The sequence below is a fragment of the Microtus ochrogaster genome, unplaced genomic scaffold (genome assembly GCF_000317375.1).
Source record: "Microtus ochrogaster isolate Prairie Vole_2 unplaced genomic scaffold, MicOch1.0 UNK9, whole genome shotgun sequence".
NCBI lineage: Eukaryota > Metazoa > Chordata > Mammalia > Rodentia > Cricetidae > Microtus > Microtus ochrogaster.
The window spans coordinates 7,828,578-7,847,416 of NW_004949107.1; the positions used below are offsets into that span (position 1 = coordinate 7,828,578).

The window sequence follows — 18,839 nt, forward strand, 5'->3', positions numbered from 1 at the left end:
TGAGTTAACCACAGTAACCAGGGTTAATGCTGATGGGAAGACTAAGGATGGTTCACACTAGTCCTGTGCTGTGGTGAGTTAACCACAGTAACCAGAGTTAATGCTGATGGGAAGGCCGAAGGGGAACAGACACCAACGCGTGAGCTCGGTGGTGAGGAAATTCAAGTGTGTGGTTTGAGTGGTAGAAGCAGTCACTATAATGGGTGAATGATTTGGGGCCCTCTTGCTGGGCTTGGGATGAGGAGACAATATGCTCTGGTCGTTCTTGCAACACCACTGGAGTCTTCTCTGTCTCCCTCCCTCCCTCCTTCCTTCTCCCCAGCAACCTCTCTTATCTCACTAAATCCATAATGTAAGAATAAAATTAAATAAGCTTGTTTTTTTTTCTAATTCTTTTTATTTTATTTTATGTGAATTAGTGTTTTGCCTGAATGTATGTCTGTGTGTGGGTGTCAGATCTTGGAGTTACAGATTGTTGTGAGCTGCCATGTGGTTGCTGGGAATTGAGCCTAGGTCCTCTGGAAGAGCAGTCAGTGCTCTTAACTACTGAGTCATCTCTCCAGCCCCCACATTTTTCTAATTCTTTATGTTTTTTTCCTTCATTATTTTTTAGTACCTCATGTAAAATTTACCAATCCTCAAATACATTATATGATCTTTTTTTAGTTTGATATGACAGTGTATACCTTTGATCCCAGCACTCAGGAAGCAGAAGGAGGTAGACTTCTGTGAGTTCAAGTCCAGTCTGGTCTGCGTAGAGAGTTCCAGGCTCAGGGCTGCATAGTTGCATAGTCAGACCCAATCTCCAAAATAATAATAATAATAATATAACAATAATAATTTCTTTACCAAACTATACCATCGACTAGGCGTCTGGAGGCCTTTGTTTATCTTGCTAAAGTGGCATACATTACAGATTTCATATTCCACGATTGGTTTTATCTGCTATGCTAGATTATATACTATTTGATAGTTGAGACCCTGCTATAAATCTTTGTATCTGAGGCTTATTGTAGAACAATATATACATAAGCTACTTTAAGTGCTTATTATAGTCAGTTATATTTAGGTGCAATAAGTCTTTAGGATCACAAATGAGACATTGTCCCTAGTAGTCCAGTGCAGTAAATTTAGCCCAAGTTTGTGGCCTCATTAATTTGGGATTCCCCTGTCCTTTTGCATAAACGTTGCTTGTTTGGTTCATTGTTTAAAGTTTTTGGAAAAAAAAATCTTATTTGTGACAATTTGTCTTTGATCAAATGTGCTCATAAATATACCTAACAGGTGTTTATGATATTGTATGTTAATGATAATAGGAAGTAATTGGAGGGTAATACACTGAATTTTATGCAATTGAAAAGTAATTATGATTTTAACATGCAGCAAAACAGTGGTTTATGTAAATTTATACTATTTAGTTATCTTTCTTTTTAACCATTTTCAATGACTCCTCAGGGAAATGTATGATAATAACATCTATGCCCAAGAAGGAGCCCCTCAGGCTCTGTGCAGTGCTGTGCTCTATACATCCATTTTAAATGTCTTGCTGGCGCCGTGGTGTCCTCGCACTGTCTCTCTTGCTTCATTGGTTTCCTGCTATCATGTTTTACGCTAGAGTTTTATTTGCCCTCAAGCCTCCTTTCCTCCCCATAGCAGCCGAAATAGCTGGCTTCAGAAAGCAGGCAGCTACAGACCTAACTGCTTTGGCAGAAGACAAGCATTTTGCAATTTATTAAGTGCTAATTAATCTTTACTTCTCAAACATATATTTGTTTTCTAAAAAAAATATTATCAGCGGTATGCTACTGGAATGATTTCTATTTTGCATTTTACCACAGAAAGGAATAATTCTAATGTAGCTCAAATGGAAGAAAGTATGGGAAGCTGTCTTAAAAAACAGAGTCCTTTGAGGATTAAATAGGAGAAAAAGGGGTTCCCCCCTTTCCTCAGAATCTGCACTCTGATCCTTCCCTGTACAGAATGCCATCTTAAATTTATGTCAGGTTTAATTGAAATAATAGTTTGTCTAGTGATGAAAACTAGATGTGTGGGTTACAAAAATGGTCTTCTAAGACAACCGAAACTAACCTAAACTACCTTAAGTAATTAAAATAAACAACATTAAATTTAAAGATACTTAAAAATGACTGAAAATTTAAATTGCAATTGTCGTTTTATTTATTCTTTCATTCTCTGAGTCATTATTTTCAAGATCCTGTGTTTTTGCTCTGCACAGCTTCTTCTGGCCTAGTGTGGGGTCGCCCAGAAGAAGGCGCAGGGCACTAGTGGGCTAATGTTTCTCAGCTCGGTAACACTTGCTTGACTGCTCTTTCCGTCCCTGCCCACACCTCCTTCCCCAAGTGCAAAGTCCAGAGTGGTTCTGAACGGCTTTTCTTTCCTGCTTCAAACAGCTCTTTCTGCGCTAATACAGTATTTGGATGGCACAGGCTCAGTCTTGATTGCTTCCTCCAGGCAGGTTTTCATACCAGGAAATCACCAGCATTCCTGCTCACTGGTGACATTCTTGAGTAAGATACGAGATGGTTTCAAGGTGTTTTAAAACCTGTGCAGTTTTAAAGGTGGCAAGGCATCTTGGAGGTTAAAAAGAGGTACTGATTTCGTCTCTCTCTTCCTTTCCTGTCTAAATAGCATTGTAGATTTTAATGAAGTGATTTTATTTATCCCATTTAGTTACTCTTCAAATCCTTGTGGTTTTCCTGGCAGATAATTGAAGTTCAAGAAAAAAAGGGGGAATAGCATTTGGCTGTTTCTCCACCCCCTCTGTTAATGCGAAGTCCTCTCTTTAATCACTTATGTTGGGGAATTCACAGGATTGAGCAAGTCCAATCACGACCTCACTGGCCATTTTCTCTTTATCTGTGTCACTCATGTGTGCTTCAACTGCTCACTACGTCCTTCTTCAAATGCTGTGATCTCTCCCTGACCCCAGTCTCCTTCTGCCAGGCACAGGTCCCAGTCGGTCTTGGATGTCATACTTTCTCTGTGTCCATCAACGCAGTGGCTGCTGTGCTGCCTACTTTAGGGTGCACCCCACTTCCTGCAGCAGCACATCTCCCCCAGTCCTTCCACCCTCAGTCCTGGGGTGCTGAACTGGAAGACAAGTCTGTGGTCATAGACTGTCCTGACCCTCAAGCTTCCCTGTGGAAGATGCGAAGAACGAGCTGGTTTCCCTGGGCGTCTTAAGCTCTCCACCAAGCTCATGTAGCCTTTTTTTCCCAATATCACAATAGCTCAGTGTTTTAGACTTCCAATTTAAAAAACTATATAGGTCACACACATCCAGTGTGTACCGCTACTAAGAATTTATTCTACCCTCTTTTTTGTTATCAGGAGAAAGTTTTGGAAAGTTTATTGACTTGATTAAAGACAGGATTTCAAGTGTTGTCTTCTTTTAGTATGTAAGTAAAAGTGTACTCTTTAATCTGTAAGCTCTTATCTGTAATAACTTATAGTCTTTATGTAACTATAAGCAGCTTAAGCAGCCTTGTCTCTGCCCACATTGCCACAAATTATTGTCACTGGCATCTGAATAAACTCTAAGTTGAGGAATAGGATTTTTAATTTTGTAATGTAGTCTGTAGATGGTGACTTCTGACATTCAGTGTCAGAGGACAAATATGCCTGTTCCATCATACTCTTGTTTAACACAGGCTCAACCCATTTGTGTATCCCATTTCAAATGTCTTCTTTGGTGTTTGACCTTTCATAAACCACCTGTTCTACTTAGTGCTTACTCATTAAGTCATCTATATGCAGGAGAAATGAGCATCTAGTTACAGAAGGGTAAATACAGAGATTGAGGGGTCCTGCTTGACTCCCTCCTTGCCTCCCTCCCTCCCTTCTTCCTTCCCTCTCTTCCTCCCCTTCCTCCCATTCCTGCGTGTATTGTGTATGGTGCATGCATGTGAGAGTGTGTGTGTATGGGCCTGTGCATTCCTATGCATAAGCCTGAGCAGTACTCCAAGTGTTCCTCTCTTCTTCTTGCCTTATTGCCTTGGGACAGGGGCTCTCAATGAACTGGAAGATCACCATTTGGCTAGCGTAGCTAGCCGGTGAGCTCTGGGTATCTTTCTATCTCCATTCTCCAATGCTGGTAACAAAGGTTCATGTGGGTACTATGGGTTCACACTTAAGTTTTCATGCTTACAGCCCAAGCACTCTTACCGACCTATTGAGCCATCTTCCTAGCTCACTTTCCTACTTCCCCCTCTCTCTCTCTCTCTCTCTTTAATCTTTCCACCTATATCTACCACTGTCTTTTCATCAAGTTACCATATATACTTATATACTTCTGTCTATACCAATCCTACAGCAGAGCCCTGGGGCAGCCAGCAGAGCCTCTCGAGCTAGCCTGTATGGATTCCGAGCTTGCCTTTGCCAGCAGATGACTGCATGACCTCAGTTCCACAGTGTAGCACTGTGTTGTCACAGATCACTAGGAGGATAGGATGAGTAAAAATACAGAAATGTTTAGAACAAGTTATCCACCACCACCTCCTCCGTCATCATCAAACAATTGGAACCCTGTGCTTTAAGACTCGTGGGACATCTCACAGCTTCGCTGATGCTTTCTCAGAACCCTGTTGTTCAGGCAGAATTGGGTCCGTCTTTTAAATCACCACGTTTTCATTCTTCCTCTTCAGCCATGGCATGCCTTGTCTCCTTAGCAGAACATACGTGGTTCTTTATGATTATGATTATATCCAGGTTCTGTAAAGGTGAAGTGAGGGCAAGGAAAGTTTTTTATTATGCCTGAAATTAATTTGTATTATTACCCATATGAATAATGTGGGAATATTTTAGCCACTCCTAATGTTAAAGAAACTGAAATGTCTTTTCCTCTATTAAAAGTTGTCTTAAAATACTTTTCAAGCTTATTTTGTTTTCCAGAAGTTCATTGAAAAGAACATTTCTTTCTTTTACAGTTTCTATCATGTGCTTAATTTAAATCATTAGAAAAACATAGGCTATGCCTACTGTGCTATATTAATTTCTAAGTGAACATTTGAAAATTATATAAATTTATTTTAAATATTTGTGAAATGTAAACTTTCTCCAGAGTTTGACTGGCTTTCTTCCTATCATCCAAACTGATGAGATCCTCTTTGATTTTTTTTAAAGTCTCAATGGTGTATGTTACTGGTCCCTGCTGCTAACGTAGGAGGGAATTCAGGATACACATTTTTCACTATCTTGTTTTAAAAAGTGTCTGGATTGTCTGTCATGATATGCAGATTAACACACTATCTGAATAGTAATGTAATTTATACAGCTCGTTTTTAAGTAGCTGCACCTCATATGATAGTAACTCTATGCTATTCACCCTGCACATTCCATTGTAGCCTGTTTATATGTGGAGCAGCTAAAATATTTGCTTTATATATTAAAATGTATCACAAAATGTGTTTGTACCTAATAACTATTTTTCCTAAAAATTCTGACTTAGAAGATGTTCACATACTAAATAATTGTAAGTATACTTAGAGCTGTAACCAAACATATGTTATTGAACAACCAAATATAGCCTCCTTACCACATTTCTCAATGTGGTGACATAGTAAATTCAGGAAAAGAAGTATATATTTCTTTTTCTAGAGCTTACTTCTGGATGGTTAACCAAATACATGAAAATGTGTTTAATCTAATGGACCATATCTCAAGTAATAGTTTTTTTTTTTTTTAAGGGGGGTTTAGATTGTGATTGGCAATGGGAAATAATTGATCGATACCTCTTTTTTTCTAATTACTGTGGACAGGACGGCGATTCCTTTGCCATCAGATGTCTTTCTGCTTGACTGAGCTGCACCTGTGGTCCCTGAGCAGCACCTTACACATTGCGGGTGAGTGAGCTCTGGATCGGGCTCGGCTCCTCAGTTTCCTTTGCTCTCACCAGTGAGTGCTGACAAAGTTAGCGCCTGGATTTGCCAGATAGAGTTGCAGTCTCTGTTTTTCATCCTCAATGAAAAACTGGGTGTTGAAAAAAAATCTTTTAAATACTCTTATTAACTTATTTTGGCTTGAGTTATGAAATTAATTTTACTAGTCTAATAGCTCTTCCTTCTAAAGATGCACACATGTTCAGTTTTTATTAAGCTTGTTCATCTGTTATATACTCATATGTTTTTTGCAGACTAACTCATGAAAAGACATTTCGGTTTGATATTAAAAACATTTTAAACATGTAGCTGAGATCTATAATTATTTGTGTTCTTTGTGTTTTGTATTTCTTGAATGGAAATAATATAACTGTTTTAACAATGCTTATTTTAGGATAAATATATATTTCATTAGAAAACAACTTATAAAATGTTTTTCTACTTTAATTATCTGAACTAATTTTTATATTTGGAAATACACTTTTACTTATATTACTTTTATATCTTTGTCAAGAAAATGGTTTACCGTGCAAAGTACTGTTTCTTAATATTGAACATACAATAACAAGTGAATGCCATGTTTTCATTTATTTTTTCCTTAGAGTATATTGAGATGGAATTTATTTTACACATTTGTTTTCTCCCAGAATGCTTTTAAAATAAGATTAACTGAATTAAAGATGCATAAACACATAAAACTGAGGTTAGGAAAAGGACACTTTGGAACTGGAAGACGTGAAGGAATTAACAGAGCTAAAAATCTGAGCATCATTTGCCGAGAGAAAACAGTTCCAGTGACAGCCCATTTGTAGAAAACCTCGGAGAGGCAGAAACTTGAGGAGCATGCATTGCAGAAGATGGGGGTGTGGCCCCAGGGTGACAACAGGGGGAATGCGTGTCTGCATAAAATAATGAGACACCTCCGTGGTGTGGACTTACTTCCTTAAGGAGGCTCTAAACTCTAGAACCCAGAGCCACAGGAAGAAGACCCGCTAAGCTGCAAATGGAGGACACTGAAGCTGCCATCTGATGGATGAGGTCCTCCTAACCCATTTGCGCCCGAGACTGTCTTCTCGCCTTTGTGTATTTGCCAGAAGAAGGGGCTCGAGAATAGAATCCTCTCCTGGGGTAACTGAGAAAACATCCACCCTGATATTCTTGGGGTCTTTGGTGAAATGCTCTGGTCCCTGGCTGGACAATGAAACCCCCCCACTCAGGTCTGGGGGCTTCAGGAGATTTCTAGAGCCTCACTTGTCGGAGCTGAGCAATTACCAGGTATGTGAGGATTTCCTACAGGAACGAAGATGAGTACTAAAAAGCAAACAGGAAGAAGGAATTCTGGAGAGAATAAGATTATGTAGGAAGGGAAGAATAAATCACAAACCCAAGGAAAGAGCTGAATCCATGAAGCAAAAAAAAAAAAAAAAGATACAGAAGCCTTAGAACACACTGATGTTAAACTGATCTTGAAAATTGAAAGTATATCACAAGAAAAAAAAAAGTGAAAAAGTTATCTCAGAAAATAGTTTTCTTCTCTTTTCATACCCATGTTTCTTCTCAGTCGGAACGATTCTCATTGCTTCCCTGTCTTTAGTTCCCATCCAGCCCCTGCTGGATAGCAGTCTAGCATTCTGTGTCCTCTCTTTCCTGCGCGGAAATCCTTCTGACTCCATGTGCTCCTTGGCACAAGTTAGATGATCCCCACATCGTCTTATCTTTCCTTCCAATACTGCACACCAAGCTGCTGTGCTCTGTGTATGGACTGTGCACCTGCAGGGGTTCCAACATACTGTATTACTTCTTGGACCAGTCTGCTTATGTACATGCCCTTGTCCTACTTACATTCAGTCCCATTCATCCAGGTACAGGAAGGTCAGATCTGTGCACAGAATTCCTGGTCCCTTATGATCTTCCTAACTCTATTCTAGAGCGGTAGATATATTGATATATGGAATGATATTATAATTATAAACTGGAATGTTTTAATAGGAGATATTGCTTACATATATAATGCCTGCAGTTCTTAGCTTATAGCTTTAAATAACAAGAAACTTTTAAAATTGAAGTGTAACATATGTACTGAAAAGTGTACAGATTGTAAGAATATGCTGTGAACTATCAAAAAGTGAGCACATTCTTGAAGTCACTACTCGGCTTAAGAAAATATTGTAAGTGCTCAGGGAAGGGGTCACAGACTCCCAGTCAGTCTTTAGGAGATATTTTCCATTTAAACAACAGACATTCAATTGCGTTCTTTAAAATCGTGTCTTAATTTCATAATGAATGAAGTATAGCTTTAGTATGAGAACTAATATGGACATGTGGGTCTTGAGTATGTTCATATACATGAGTATATCAAGTACACATGACTCATTGTTATGTATTTGCAGACTCAATTATAGCAGCTTTCCTTGTGTTTTCTGTTGGTTTTGTCCATCAGTTTGAGAAAGTTTGGGAGGCAGGCAGTCACTAGGGGGCAGCCTGCACTGCTTCCGCTTCACAAGAGACAGTTGTATCCTCCTCATGTTAGTAACTGAGAATTATTTTTGCATGGAAGAAAACAAGTGTTACTTCAATAAAGGAGATATTTCATTATTCATAGACATGGAAAAATTATTCCGTTCTCTTGTTTAAATTGCAAGAGCAGAATCCCTTGGTTAAATCAATCCCAACATCTGCGAAGTCTGACTTTTTCTCTTACCTAGCCCAGCAGAGCATCTGAATTTGAATAGGTTTGGAAGCCTTTTGACTCTAAACAAGTTTCAGATAATAATTTATCCACAGCTCCCGGTAATCCCCCCTTTCTTCTTGCAGATTTCCTCCCAAATGCTATAGGATAGGAACTAGACTTCTGAGCTAAATTGGAGAAAAGCAAGCCACAGCTCGGGATCCAACAGCTAGGGCATTTTCTTCCATCCACTGACTTCATTTGGCATTGCTTAGTGGCAGTTCCTTTCGGTAGCGCCCTGTGAAAAATATCAGAGGAAGTGTGAAAGAGAAAACTTGGTCTTCCTCCACCCAGTTCTTGACGGATCTTTCCCCACGCCATTCTGATTTCTCATTAGATGATAAACTCTCCAGTTTCTGCAGATCCCTAGAATAGATGAACCCATGTCCAGATGCTTTTGAGCTATTTTATTTCTAGTAACATAAGGAGACTGTTTCTGCTCTCCTCCCCACAATTCCCTCTGATATAGTATGATTTGGCTTCTTATTCTCCAGAACTTTTTACCATAATTTAATGTTATTTCTTCCTTTCTATAGATAGAGACATCGGCGTCTACCAGTACTATGACAAGAAAGATGCGCCAGGTAAAGTACTCACCTGTTCTGTTTAACTGCTTTTATATATGAAATATTCCGAGCAATGAATTAGCAACATTAAAAGCTCTGTATTTATGTCTTAGATAAAAATCCAAACTTTTAAGAGCAGTCACTTCAGGTTTTTTAAAGAGAAAAAAATGCTAAGGTTGATATCTATCTGATCTATCAAAAAATAAAGCAATGCTGAGAAAAGGCTATAGAATAACATGAAAATGTTCATTTTGTTGCTGATCAGCCTGATATCAGGACAGTCACATTTATTTATTGGTGTCCCAGCAGAGGGCATTGTTAATGCACTGGTCCCCATGATGCTGGCCTCCCGGATCCTCACCTGATATCTGAAATAGACGTTTCTGAGTGAATGATCAATTTTCCTTATCTGATTAATCCTGTTAATCCCAGAAGTTTTATGATGGGCCGAAAGGTCTTTCTAGCTAGAGTTACTTCCTGTTCTGTTCCTCATTGAAGTGGGGGCTGTGCAAGCGAGCATCCTGTGCTTAGCATGGCGGTTAATAGGCTGACTGCAGAGCTCTGATGACAGACTGCAGCAGCTTCTCTCTGGGCTCGGTTGCAGTTCCCTTTCCCATCTGATGAGATTGGGAGCTCAGAATATTGGCCCACCTGTTGTGCTGTATAAGCCTTTTCACTGTGCATTAAGGACACGGCTCCTATGGCATGCAAACACACATTGTTACATTCTCTCTCAACTGTCCTTTTAAAAGCTTAGCATCCTGTCTGCCGCAGTCTTTTGTATGTGCCCACTAAAAATATAAGATGCTCTAATCAGAACAAATTCCACTTTTCTCCTTTTCATCTCTCCTTCGCCAGTGTCAGCAACAGAGCATGGTAACTTAGAAGAAAAACAAAGGCTGGCGGAATGTAAGTTCACCTTAGATATTTTTGAAATTATTACAAAACAGTGTTGTGTTACAAATTAACTATTTCCTGAACAAACTGTAAATGCTATTCTGTCCACATTTCTTATAGTTACTAATTCCTATTGTTTATTGTTATGAACTCATGAATAATAATTGTATTTGCTAAACTTTTCTAATTTAAATCATTAAAATCTTTACTGTGTACAATTTTGGTAAGATATGTGCTTAGGCAAACAAAAGCTTAAAATTAAGTGTATTTTTATTTTGTATTTTTAAATAAAATAATTTATTTAAAATGTTTAATTGGCTAACAAAAATATAAATGTTCAAGGCATACAACATGATGACTTGATATATCAATCATGCAAGTTCTATGGTAAAATTTATTATATCCCTCATTTTTGTGTGAGAAAATGATTATAAATCATGCTTAAATTCTGATAACATCTAATTTTTTATGTTTTACCCAGATTGTTAACATATTTTATTACTTATTTTTAACATTTGTGTGTGTGTGTGTGTGGGTGTGTGTGTTTGTACTACGTGTGTGGAAGTCAGGGGGAATTGGTTCTCTCCTCCCACCATGTTTGCTTCAAGAACTAAACTTCGGTTTTCAGCCTTTGCAGTGGGTCCTTGCACCTTCTGGGCCATCTTGCCAACCCTGTTGTGTTATTTTAATAAAGTGAGATTGTTCTATTCGTGTTTTATTTAGTTGTTAGTCTGAAAGATATGAATATGTTGTATGTATAGTACAACTACAGGCTGACATGGTTTTAGTGGGTTAAAGCTAGTGTAATTTAAAGTTTTATTGGAATATAGCTAGAGCTGAAAGACTTTCCTTTTTTTCCTTATTTAAGTGATTGGACTGACATTTAATTTTTTAGAATATTGCATTAGTATCTGCAACACATATCTTAAAATTTGTACATATGTTCTACACATCAAAATTATGTTTATTGAGCCAAATAACTGCTGAAATAAGATACATAGCAATTTCTGCTTTTAAATTTAAATATCTATATATGCTACATATTATTTGTATATGCACACACGACATATATATTCATATACACAGTTCATTTTTAGAATTATTAATTATGACACTCTAAAGATGAGTTCATTTTCCAATGAGTTTAACATGTTATTAGTATTATTCTTATACCATGTATGTGGTGGGTGCTGGAGATGGAACCCAGGGCTTCACACATGCTGGGCAAGTACCTTATCACTGAGTTAGACCCCTGCCCCAATTTTATTAATTTTTAAAACAGATATAGTTTTAGACTACTTTTGTACCTCTGCTATATTTAAAATAAATTAAATTTTAAAATAAATTAAAGGTATATAGTTACTGAATTGTGGCATGGATTTTAGAATTATTTTTTCCTTTTATTAAAAAATAGATTTTTTCTCATATAGTTTTCCCTCCCTCTCCACCTCTCCTCCCATCTGAATCCACTTTTTCTGTCTCTCACTGAAACAAACAGGCTTCTAACAAAATAAAATAATATAAGATAAAGCAAAAGCTAACACAACAGAATTGGAGAAAACAAACAAACAGAAGGAAAAGACCCCAAGAGAAGGCACAAGAATCAGAGACCCATACATTCACACACTCAGGCATCCATCAAAACACTAAACTAGAAGCCTTATATACACTCCGAAGACCTGGCGCAGACCCATGCAGGCCCTATGTGTGTGCATCATCAGCCTCTGAGAGTTCCTATGAGCTTTGCTCATGTTGATTTAGGAGCCTTGTTCTCTTGGTGTCCTCCATCCCCTTGACTCTTAGACATTTTCCACCTCCTCTTCTGCTGGTATCCCTGAGCCTTGAGGAGTGATCTGATGGAGATGGCCTATTTAGGGCTGAGTGTTCCAAGGTCTCTCACTCTGCATACTGTCTGGTTATGGGTCTCTGCATCTGTTCCCATTTGCTGCAGGAAGAAGCTTCTCTTGGTTGAACAGGACATTTATGAGTATAGCAGAATGTCAATAGGAGTGCTTTATATTCTTTTTTTTTTATTTTTATGTTTTAAAAAAACAGTAGTATTTAGCTGTCCCTAGGTCCATGAGATATCTAGTCTCAGGTTCTTGGCCATAGAAACAGTATCAGGAATGGGTTCCATTAAGTGCAATGGAGGACAGTAAGGCCCTGAGTAAATCAGATATTGGTTGGTTACTCCCACAAGCTCTGTGCCACCATTGCACAAACACATCTCTTAAGTAGGACACCGTTAGAGATTAAAGAGTTTGTGGTTTAGTTGGTGTTTACATTTGAGAGAATTATTTCAGAGACCATTCCTAATGTCTAGTTGTTAAAACTGAGATTCCCTCTTTTTTTCTGGGCTGGAGTATATAGTGCTCTGGTCATGTTTAAATTAATTTCCCTCATATTACCTTTATGTTCTCTTTCTTTCCTTACCACATTTAACTTGTTAATGAGAAGTTTCAGGACTGAGTTAGCCACTTGGAGAAGTTGGAATTTCTTTTGGGTTGAACCTTGACTGTTTTCATGAAAAAGTTACTTAAATTGTAAAGTGCAGGCCATTTACTACTAACTATTGCTAGATCCCTTGGCTTACCAAAACTTGTCAAGGGTTCTCTGAGTCTTGTTGGTTGTCATCACAAAATTATAACCAGGGAGATTAGTTTGTGGTAAAAATCTATTTCTGTAACAAAGCCTTTTAAAAGACTGTCATTTAGCAATAGAGATGAAGTCCACTTCCTCTCAATTACGGGGTGTCTTATTCTAATCCTCTAAGGCACACTGCTAAGCAGAGGATCCTTATTTAAATCATGTTTAACTAACTGTTGTACATGTTTTATTTGCCAGCACGAGATTATCCTTGGACACTCAAAAACAGACGCCCAGAAAAACTTCGAGACTCACTGAAAGAGTTGGAGGTATCTTTCAAAGGGTTTCAAAAATGGGAACAAACAAATCTGCTTTAGATCATCTTTCAACAGATTTAATTTTCATAAAGGACCAGCTCTCCTGGTGATGATGGCTTTGCTTTTGTCCAGAGAGAGCTTCCCACACAGTTGCGTCTTTGTGTGGCTTGTTGGTCACCTTCCCTTTTTCTCCTTTCTTGAAATCAGAAGCGCTTTAACTGATGATGACAAAGTCTGTAGCCAACTGCGCTCTCTCTTTCTGTTGTCCTTCAGGAGCTGATGCAAAGCAGTAAGTGTGTGCTGAGCAAATGGAAGAACAAATACCTCTGTCAGGTAAAATGGTTTGACAAGCCTTCGCAGTGCTTAGCCAATGGAGCTAAAAGCTTTGTAATAGTTGGTATTCTTGTGTTTTGATAGATAATGGAAAAACTTCTTGGGAGTGGATGTTTCATAGTTTGAATTTTAGTCATTCTAGAGTGAACATTAGACAGATTGACCTGGGCCACCAAGCTGCCTCAGTAGCCAGTGTGGTCGTGTTGACATACTGCAAACACTAATAAGACTCCTTGCAGGCAGTGCTTTTTACTTGGGTTTACCTTGGTGTAATATTATATATCCACTGGCATAGTTTTTAAATGATTATAACACAATAGGACAAAAACATGTTCAGTATAATATTCTTACAAAAGTTTATGAATACCATGCTTATGGAAATGAACACGCAAATAAGAGTGAAGCCTAATTTAACCAGAGAGTTAGTCTTGCGTGTTGACCCTCTTAGGCTAGATGTGGTAGACACTAGTCATATGTGGCTATTTTTAAATAAAGTTAAATTTCCATTCCTCAGTTATAGCTCTCCCCAGTTTAAGTTCTTGGCAGTCAAGGATGCAGAGATAGACCATTTCCACGGCAACAAGTTCTATTGGACAGCCCCGTGCTCAGCACGCCTAGATTTAGAACATAATCAGGACATCATAATTAACACATATCGGCTAAAAAATAAGGGACAAATAAATGTCTTAGCCTTGCTGATACACTTAAAAATACCGTTTGTCTGGAAAAAAAAATTACTTGCTTTTGATAAAAAGTATAATTATAGTTATCTGTATACTTATGTTGCATCACTACTACCAATAATTATAATTTATTTTTGGAATTAAATGTACAGTTTCAATTTTATTTTTTGAGCTTTCCATTACAAATTTTTTAAATGTGTGAACATTCTTGTTTATAGGTCAGGCCCATTTTTCTATCCATAAACCTCCTAAAATCAAATTCATAGTAATTAAAAATATATCTTAATTTACCTCTTTAACGGACTATTTTAGTTAATTCTAGTTTTCCTCTTAGAAAATTTGTTTTGAGCTGGGCTGTGGTGGTGCACGCCTTTAATCCCAGTACTCGGGAGACGAGGCAGGAAGATTTCTGTGAGTTCGAGACCAGCCTGGTCTACAAGAGCTAGTTCCAGGACAGGCACCAAAGCTACAGAGAAACCTTGTCTTGAAAAACAAAACCAAAAAAAAAGGAAAAGAAAATTTGTTTTTTCTTTTTTAGTTTTTTCTAAACTGTCCTCCTTTTAGTGATGGAGGTTAGCTGACCTTGTCAGCTGGCATAGATTTCTACTTTCTAGATTGTTTACAAGGCTGTATGAAGATTTTTCAGAATCATAACACTTCTAAAATTCTCCTTAGAACACCCTTCAAAATGATGGCATTGTTTAAAATCGTGACTTACTTGCATAGAAATATATAATGAGACCTTCAAACTTGAATATCAAGATGTGCTCCAGTAAATTTTAGATTTAGTTCAGCTTAAACTTGAAGTTCCTAATGCTGTATGTATCTCACTGCAAAAACAGGCTCAAAATTATTTGACTGGAGGGCAAGCCCACCACCTCCTTTAAGAGGTGTGCCTCACCACCTCCTTTAAGAGGTGTGCCTCATGGCCTCCACCCTTACTATCACCTGGGCTAAGTTGGAGCATGTCAGGCATCTTGCAGAAATGCAGAGGAGCATCCCAGTTAGACGATCATTTTTAGATAGATTTCTTTGCTTTTAATTTAATGACAAAAAGCGTGTGGTTCACATGTTACAGAAAGGATAGCATTCATTATTGGATTAATTCAGCTCAGAAAAGAAACATGCTTTAAATGATAGAATAGATGCAAAATTGCTTTTGTAATTTACAGTAGACAGCCCTGGTGGCTTTGACTGATACACCAGTTGTGGAGGCCCGAAAATATGAGCCTGTTTCCTCAGTGACCAAAGGTCAGAGAGTTGGAATTTACCTCTAGTTCCTTCAAGGTTGTTGTCGTGCTACCACCCTAAGGAAGGTCGCACCTAGACCTGGGGTGGAGAGTTCTGCTCTCTCAAGGTTATTGTAAACAGGTGTGACTAATAGTCAGCCCTTGTACTCCAGGAATAGAGAAGTAGATAAGTTCCTACCTCAAACAAAAGTCTAAGGATCCAGCTAAGTTCCTGTTCCCTTGAGATAACTTGGGATTCCACCCAGGGAAGGGCTTGTCTAGGGTGTTTTGGTCTAGGGTGTGGGTGTGACTTGTTTTGTTCTAGCAACAGAAGGTTTAACTGTAAACTAAGCCTGCGACCTTCAGTTGGTATATTCATTTCCTTGTATCCTGTTAATGCAGTTTTTTTTTTTTTTTGTCTTACTCATACCTTTTGGGGTCAGGGATATTTTAAGCAGTTGGAAATTAAATGTGGGTGAATTTTAGTACTCACTGGAATTCCATTCCAATCCTATCCTATCCTATATGTTCCTCCATTTTATTATTTTCATTCGTGTCTTCATATTCTTTACTATATTTCTAAATCTCCACACCTTTACAAGAGGTATTTTTGTTGAGGCTGGTCCCCGACAACCAGTGAGTTTGCTTTGGGGAGTTCTAATGGATTTTACCTAATTTTATGTTCTGTTTTCTTTAATTTTTAAATTCTGTTTTGTTTGTTTTACAAGACAATATTTCTCTGTGTAACAGCCCTGGAACAAGCTCTTGTACACCAGGCTGGCCTCGAACTCACAGAGATCCTCCTGCCTTTGCCTCCCGAGTGCTGGGATTAAAGGTGTGCGCCACCACCACCAGGCTGTTCTGTTTTATTTCTTTGATAGATAAGACTTTTCTAAAATAGACCCTTTACTCTAATTTCATATGATAACTTCCTCCGTGTCCACAGGTCCAAGTCATTTTTTACACCTTTAGGGCCTTTGGGAGACTTCCTAAAATTATCTGTTAGGCAAGAGTTCACTACATCTTTGAAAACTGTAAGTGGCTCCCATCCCTAAAGATCTCTAATGTCACAGTAAAGTAAAAATAATTTGGTGGTCAAGCTAGAATTTCAGTTTAAGGAAAGGGCCCTGTTAGTCTCCGAGTCCCCTCTTGTACACCATCCAGTGTGGCAGTAAGATGTGGACCTCCTTGAGTTCCCAAGCTTTCCTTTGCATTCAGTCCTGGCGTGGCACCAGTTGACCTTGAGCTCCAGGGACCTGCGGGCAGCCAGCTGCCTTCTACCACCCCCATTCAGCACCGGGTGTTGAACTTGTGAGTGTAGGTAGTCAGGCTTGGTTTCCCGTAAATACTAGGGATAGATACTAGGCATCTGAGGTCTGGTCCTCTCGATCACAGCAAACACTTCTAGGCAGTGAGCTATAGCCCCAGCCCTGTCTCTGCACATCTTGATGTTCTCATTTGGATTCTCAGTCTTTGCATGAGACCATTTCTCTACTGTGAATTTTTTATAAAGAAATGATAAAATTGAATTTATGGAATTCAATTTAGTTGAAGTCTCTTTAAGGAATTTTTAAAGGGCTCACTTGTTTAGAAACCTTTGAAGAGGTTACTGCTGAATAAAGGGTTAAAGAGGATGTAATCTGAGCTTGGATCTTTATGTCAAATAAGGAGGATTTACAGGTTGTCATTACCAAAGCTTACTTTATATTATTGATCCCATGATCTATGAATTATAACCTATAAAAAATAATTTTCCCTCTTGTATATTCAGAACAGTTTACAAATAAAGACTTACCTATATATAAATTTGGAGATTAAAAATTCTTAGGAGTTTTTTTCAAATCATCCCTGTTCCTACCTAGTATGAGATTATAAAATACAATTTAGAGTTTTGATTTCAGCACCTAGTAAGTATACTTTCATTTTTGCCTTCTTAAAGAATCAGCAGAATGTATTTAATAGTTTCTTGCTTTGACTTTCTTAAACCCTTTACATAAACTTTTTAAAAGGGAAAAATGGTTTCAGTTAAATACTATTAAATAGGTCCTCACTCTGGTGCAATGTTAAAGTCCATAAAGTATGTGCCTTTAGTCATGGTCTTATCTATAAATTACTTTGTAATTAGTTAAAAATATTTTCATTAAGCATAGGTATAACCTTACACACTGATCTTTAGGTTAAAATGTTAGGTGTGTGTGTGTGTGTGTGTGTGTGTGTGTGTGTATACAGTATAATTGGTTTCTCTCTGGTTTATGTCCATAATAATTCTACATTTATAGTCATATTCATAAAACACCAAGAAAAGATAGCTTCCAGTTTTAGTTGCTGTAATGAATTATTTGATAGGCCATATAAAAATATCAAATCTATCATACATAAATTATGACCTTATGCAAATCATTTGATCTCACCAATTTTTTTGTTTGTTAGTTTTTGTTTTTAATACATCCTGACTACAGTTTCCCCTCCCTCTACTCCTTCCAGTCAGCCCACCATGCACCTACTGCCCAGATCTTCTGCATATATGTTATGGTTGTTAGCTTGGTGTTTTTGTGGGACTCTTAACAGTAGAGATGGGGGTGTCTCTGACTCATTCACCTGCTCTTGGGGCTCACCCAGCCTTGATATGAGGCTATTCTTATGGCTGATCTTATTGTGTTGTGTTAGGTTGATATCCCTGGGAGGCCTGCTCTTTGCTGGAGGGAAAGGGAGAAGGAGTGGTTTCATAGTTAGGGTTGCGATTGCTGTGGAGAGACACCATGATCATGGCAGCTCTTATCAAGGAAAACATTTAATCGGGTCTGACTTCTAGTTGAGAGGTTTAGTCCATTATCATTATGGCAGGAAGCATGGCAGCACGCAGGCAGACATGGTGCTGGATCTGTGGGCAGCAGAAGGAGAGTATGTGTCACAGTGGACATAGCTTGAGCATGGGATCTCAAGGCTTGCTCTCACACTTGCTCACACTTGCTCACACTTCCTCCAGCAAGGACATCCTTACTAATAGTGCCACTCCCTATGGGCCAAACACATGTGGAGTGGCGTTTCAGTTGTATTTAATAAATAAAGCTTGCTGGGAATCAGCAGAGTAAGACAGTCACACTGGTCAGCCTTACAGCCAGGCAGTGGTAACACACACCTTTAATCCCAGTAGTCAGACTAGCTGCTATAGAAACCTGTGGTGCATCCTTTAATCCCAGTGGTGCACACCATTAATCCCAGCCCTAGAAAGGATTATAAAGGGGGAGGAAACAGCTCTCACACAGTCTAGACCATTCTGAGATTCCTGGAGGCAGGATCACCATTTTGGACTGAGATCCAGGTAAGAGCCAGTGGCTGGCTGATTTGCTTTTCTAGTTTTCAGGTTGAACCCCATTTTCTCTCACTGAGTTTTTGTTAATCGTGCATCACACATGAGTCTGTGGGGACTGTTATGGTTTTGGTCCCTTTAAGAGACAAGCCACACCCATTCCCCCTCCCTATCCGCTGAGGCAGGCTGATCTTCAGCTTCCGGCCTGAGCTCCCTCTCTTTTCCATCTTCCTCTCGGAGAGGCAGCTTCGCTTCTGTCTCTCTCCCCACTTCTCTGCTTCCCCCCTTCTCTG

General features: G+C 38.6%; 1 protein-coding gene across 1 annotated transcript in view; it reads left to right on the plus strand.

Annotated features, from left to right (window-relative positions):
• Positions 1-18,839, plus strand: part of Wdpcp (WD repeat containing planar cell polarity effector) — a 288,056-nt gene that overhangs the window by 113,984 nt on the left and 155,233 nt on the right. The window contains exons 2-6 of the mRNA XM_013353497.2: positions 5,778-5,861; positions 9,162-9,209; positions 10,050-10,100; positions 12,933-13,003; positions 13,265-13,324. Of these exons, the coding sequence (XP_013208951.2) occupies positions 5,801-5,861; positions 9,162-9,209; positions 10,050-10,100; positions 12,933-13,003; positions 13,265-13,324 (291 nt within the window). The 5' untranslated portion in view covers positions 5,778-5,800. The remainder of the gene's footprint in view (positions 1-5,777; positions 5,862-9,161; positions 9,210-10,049; positions 10,101-12,932; positions 13,004-13,264; positions 13,325-18,839) is intronic.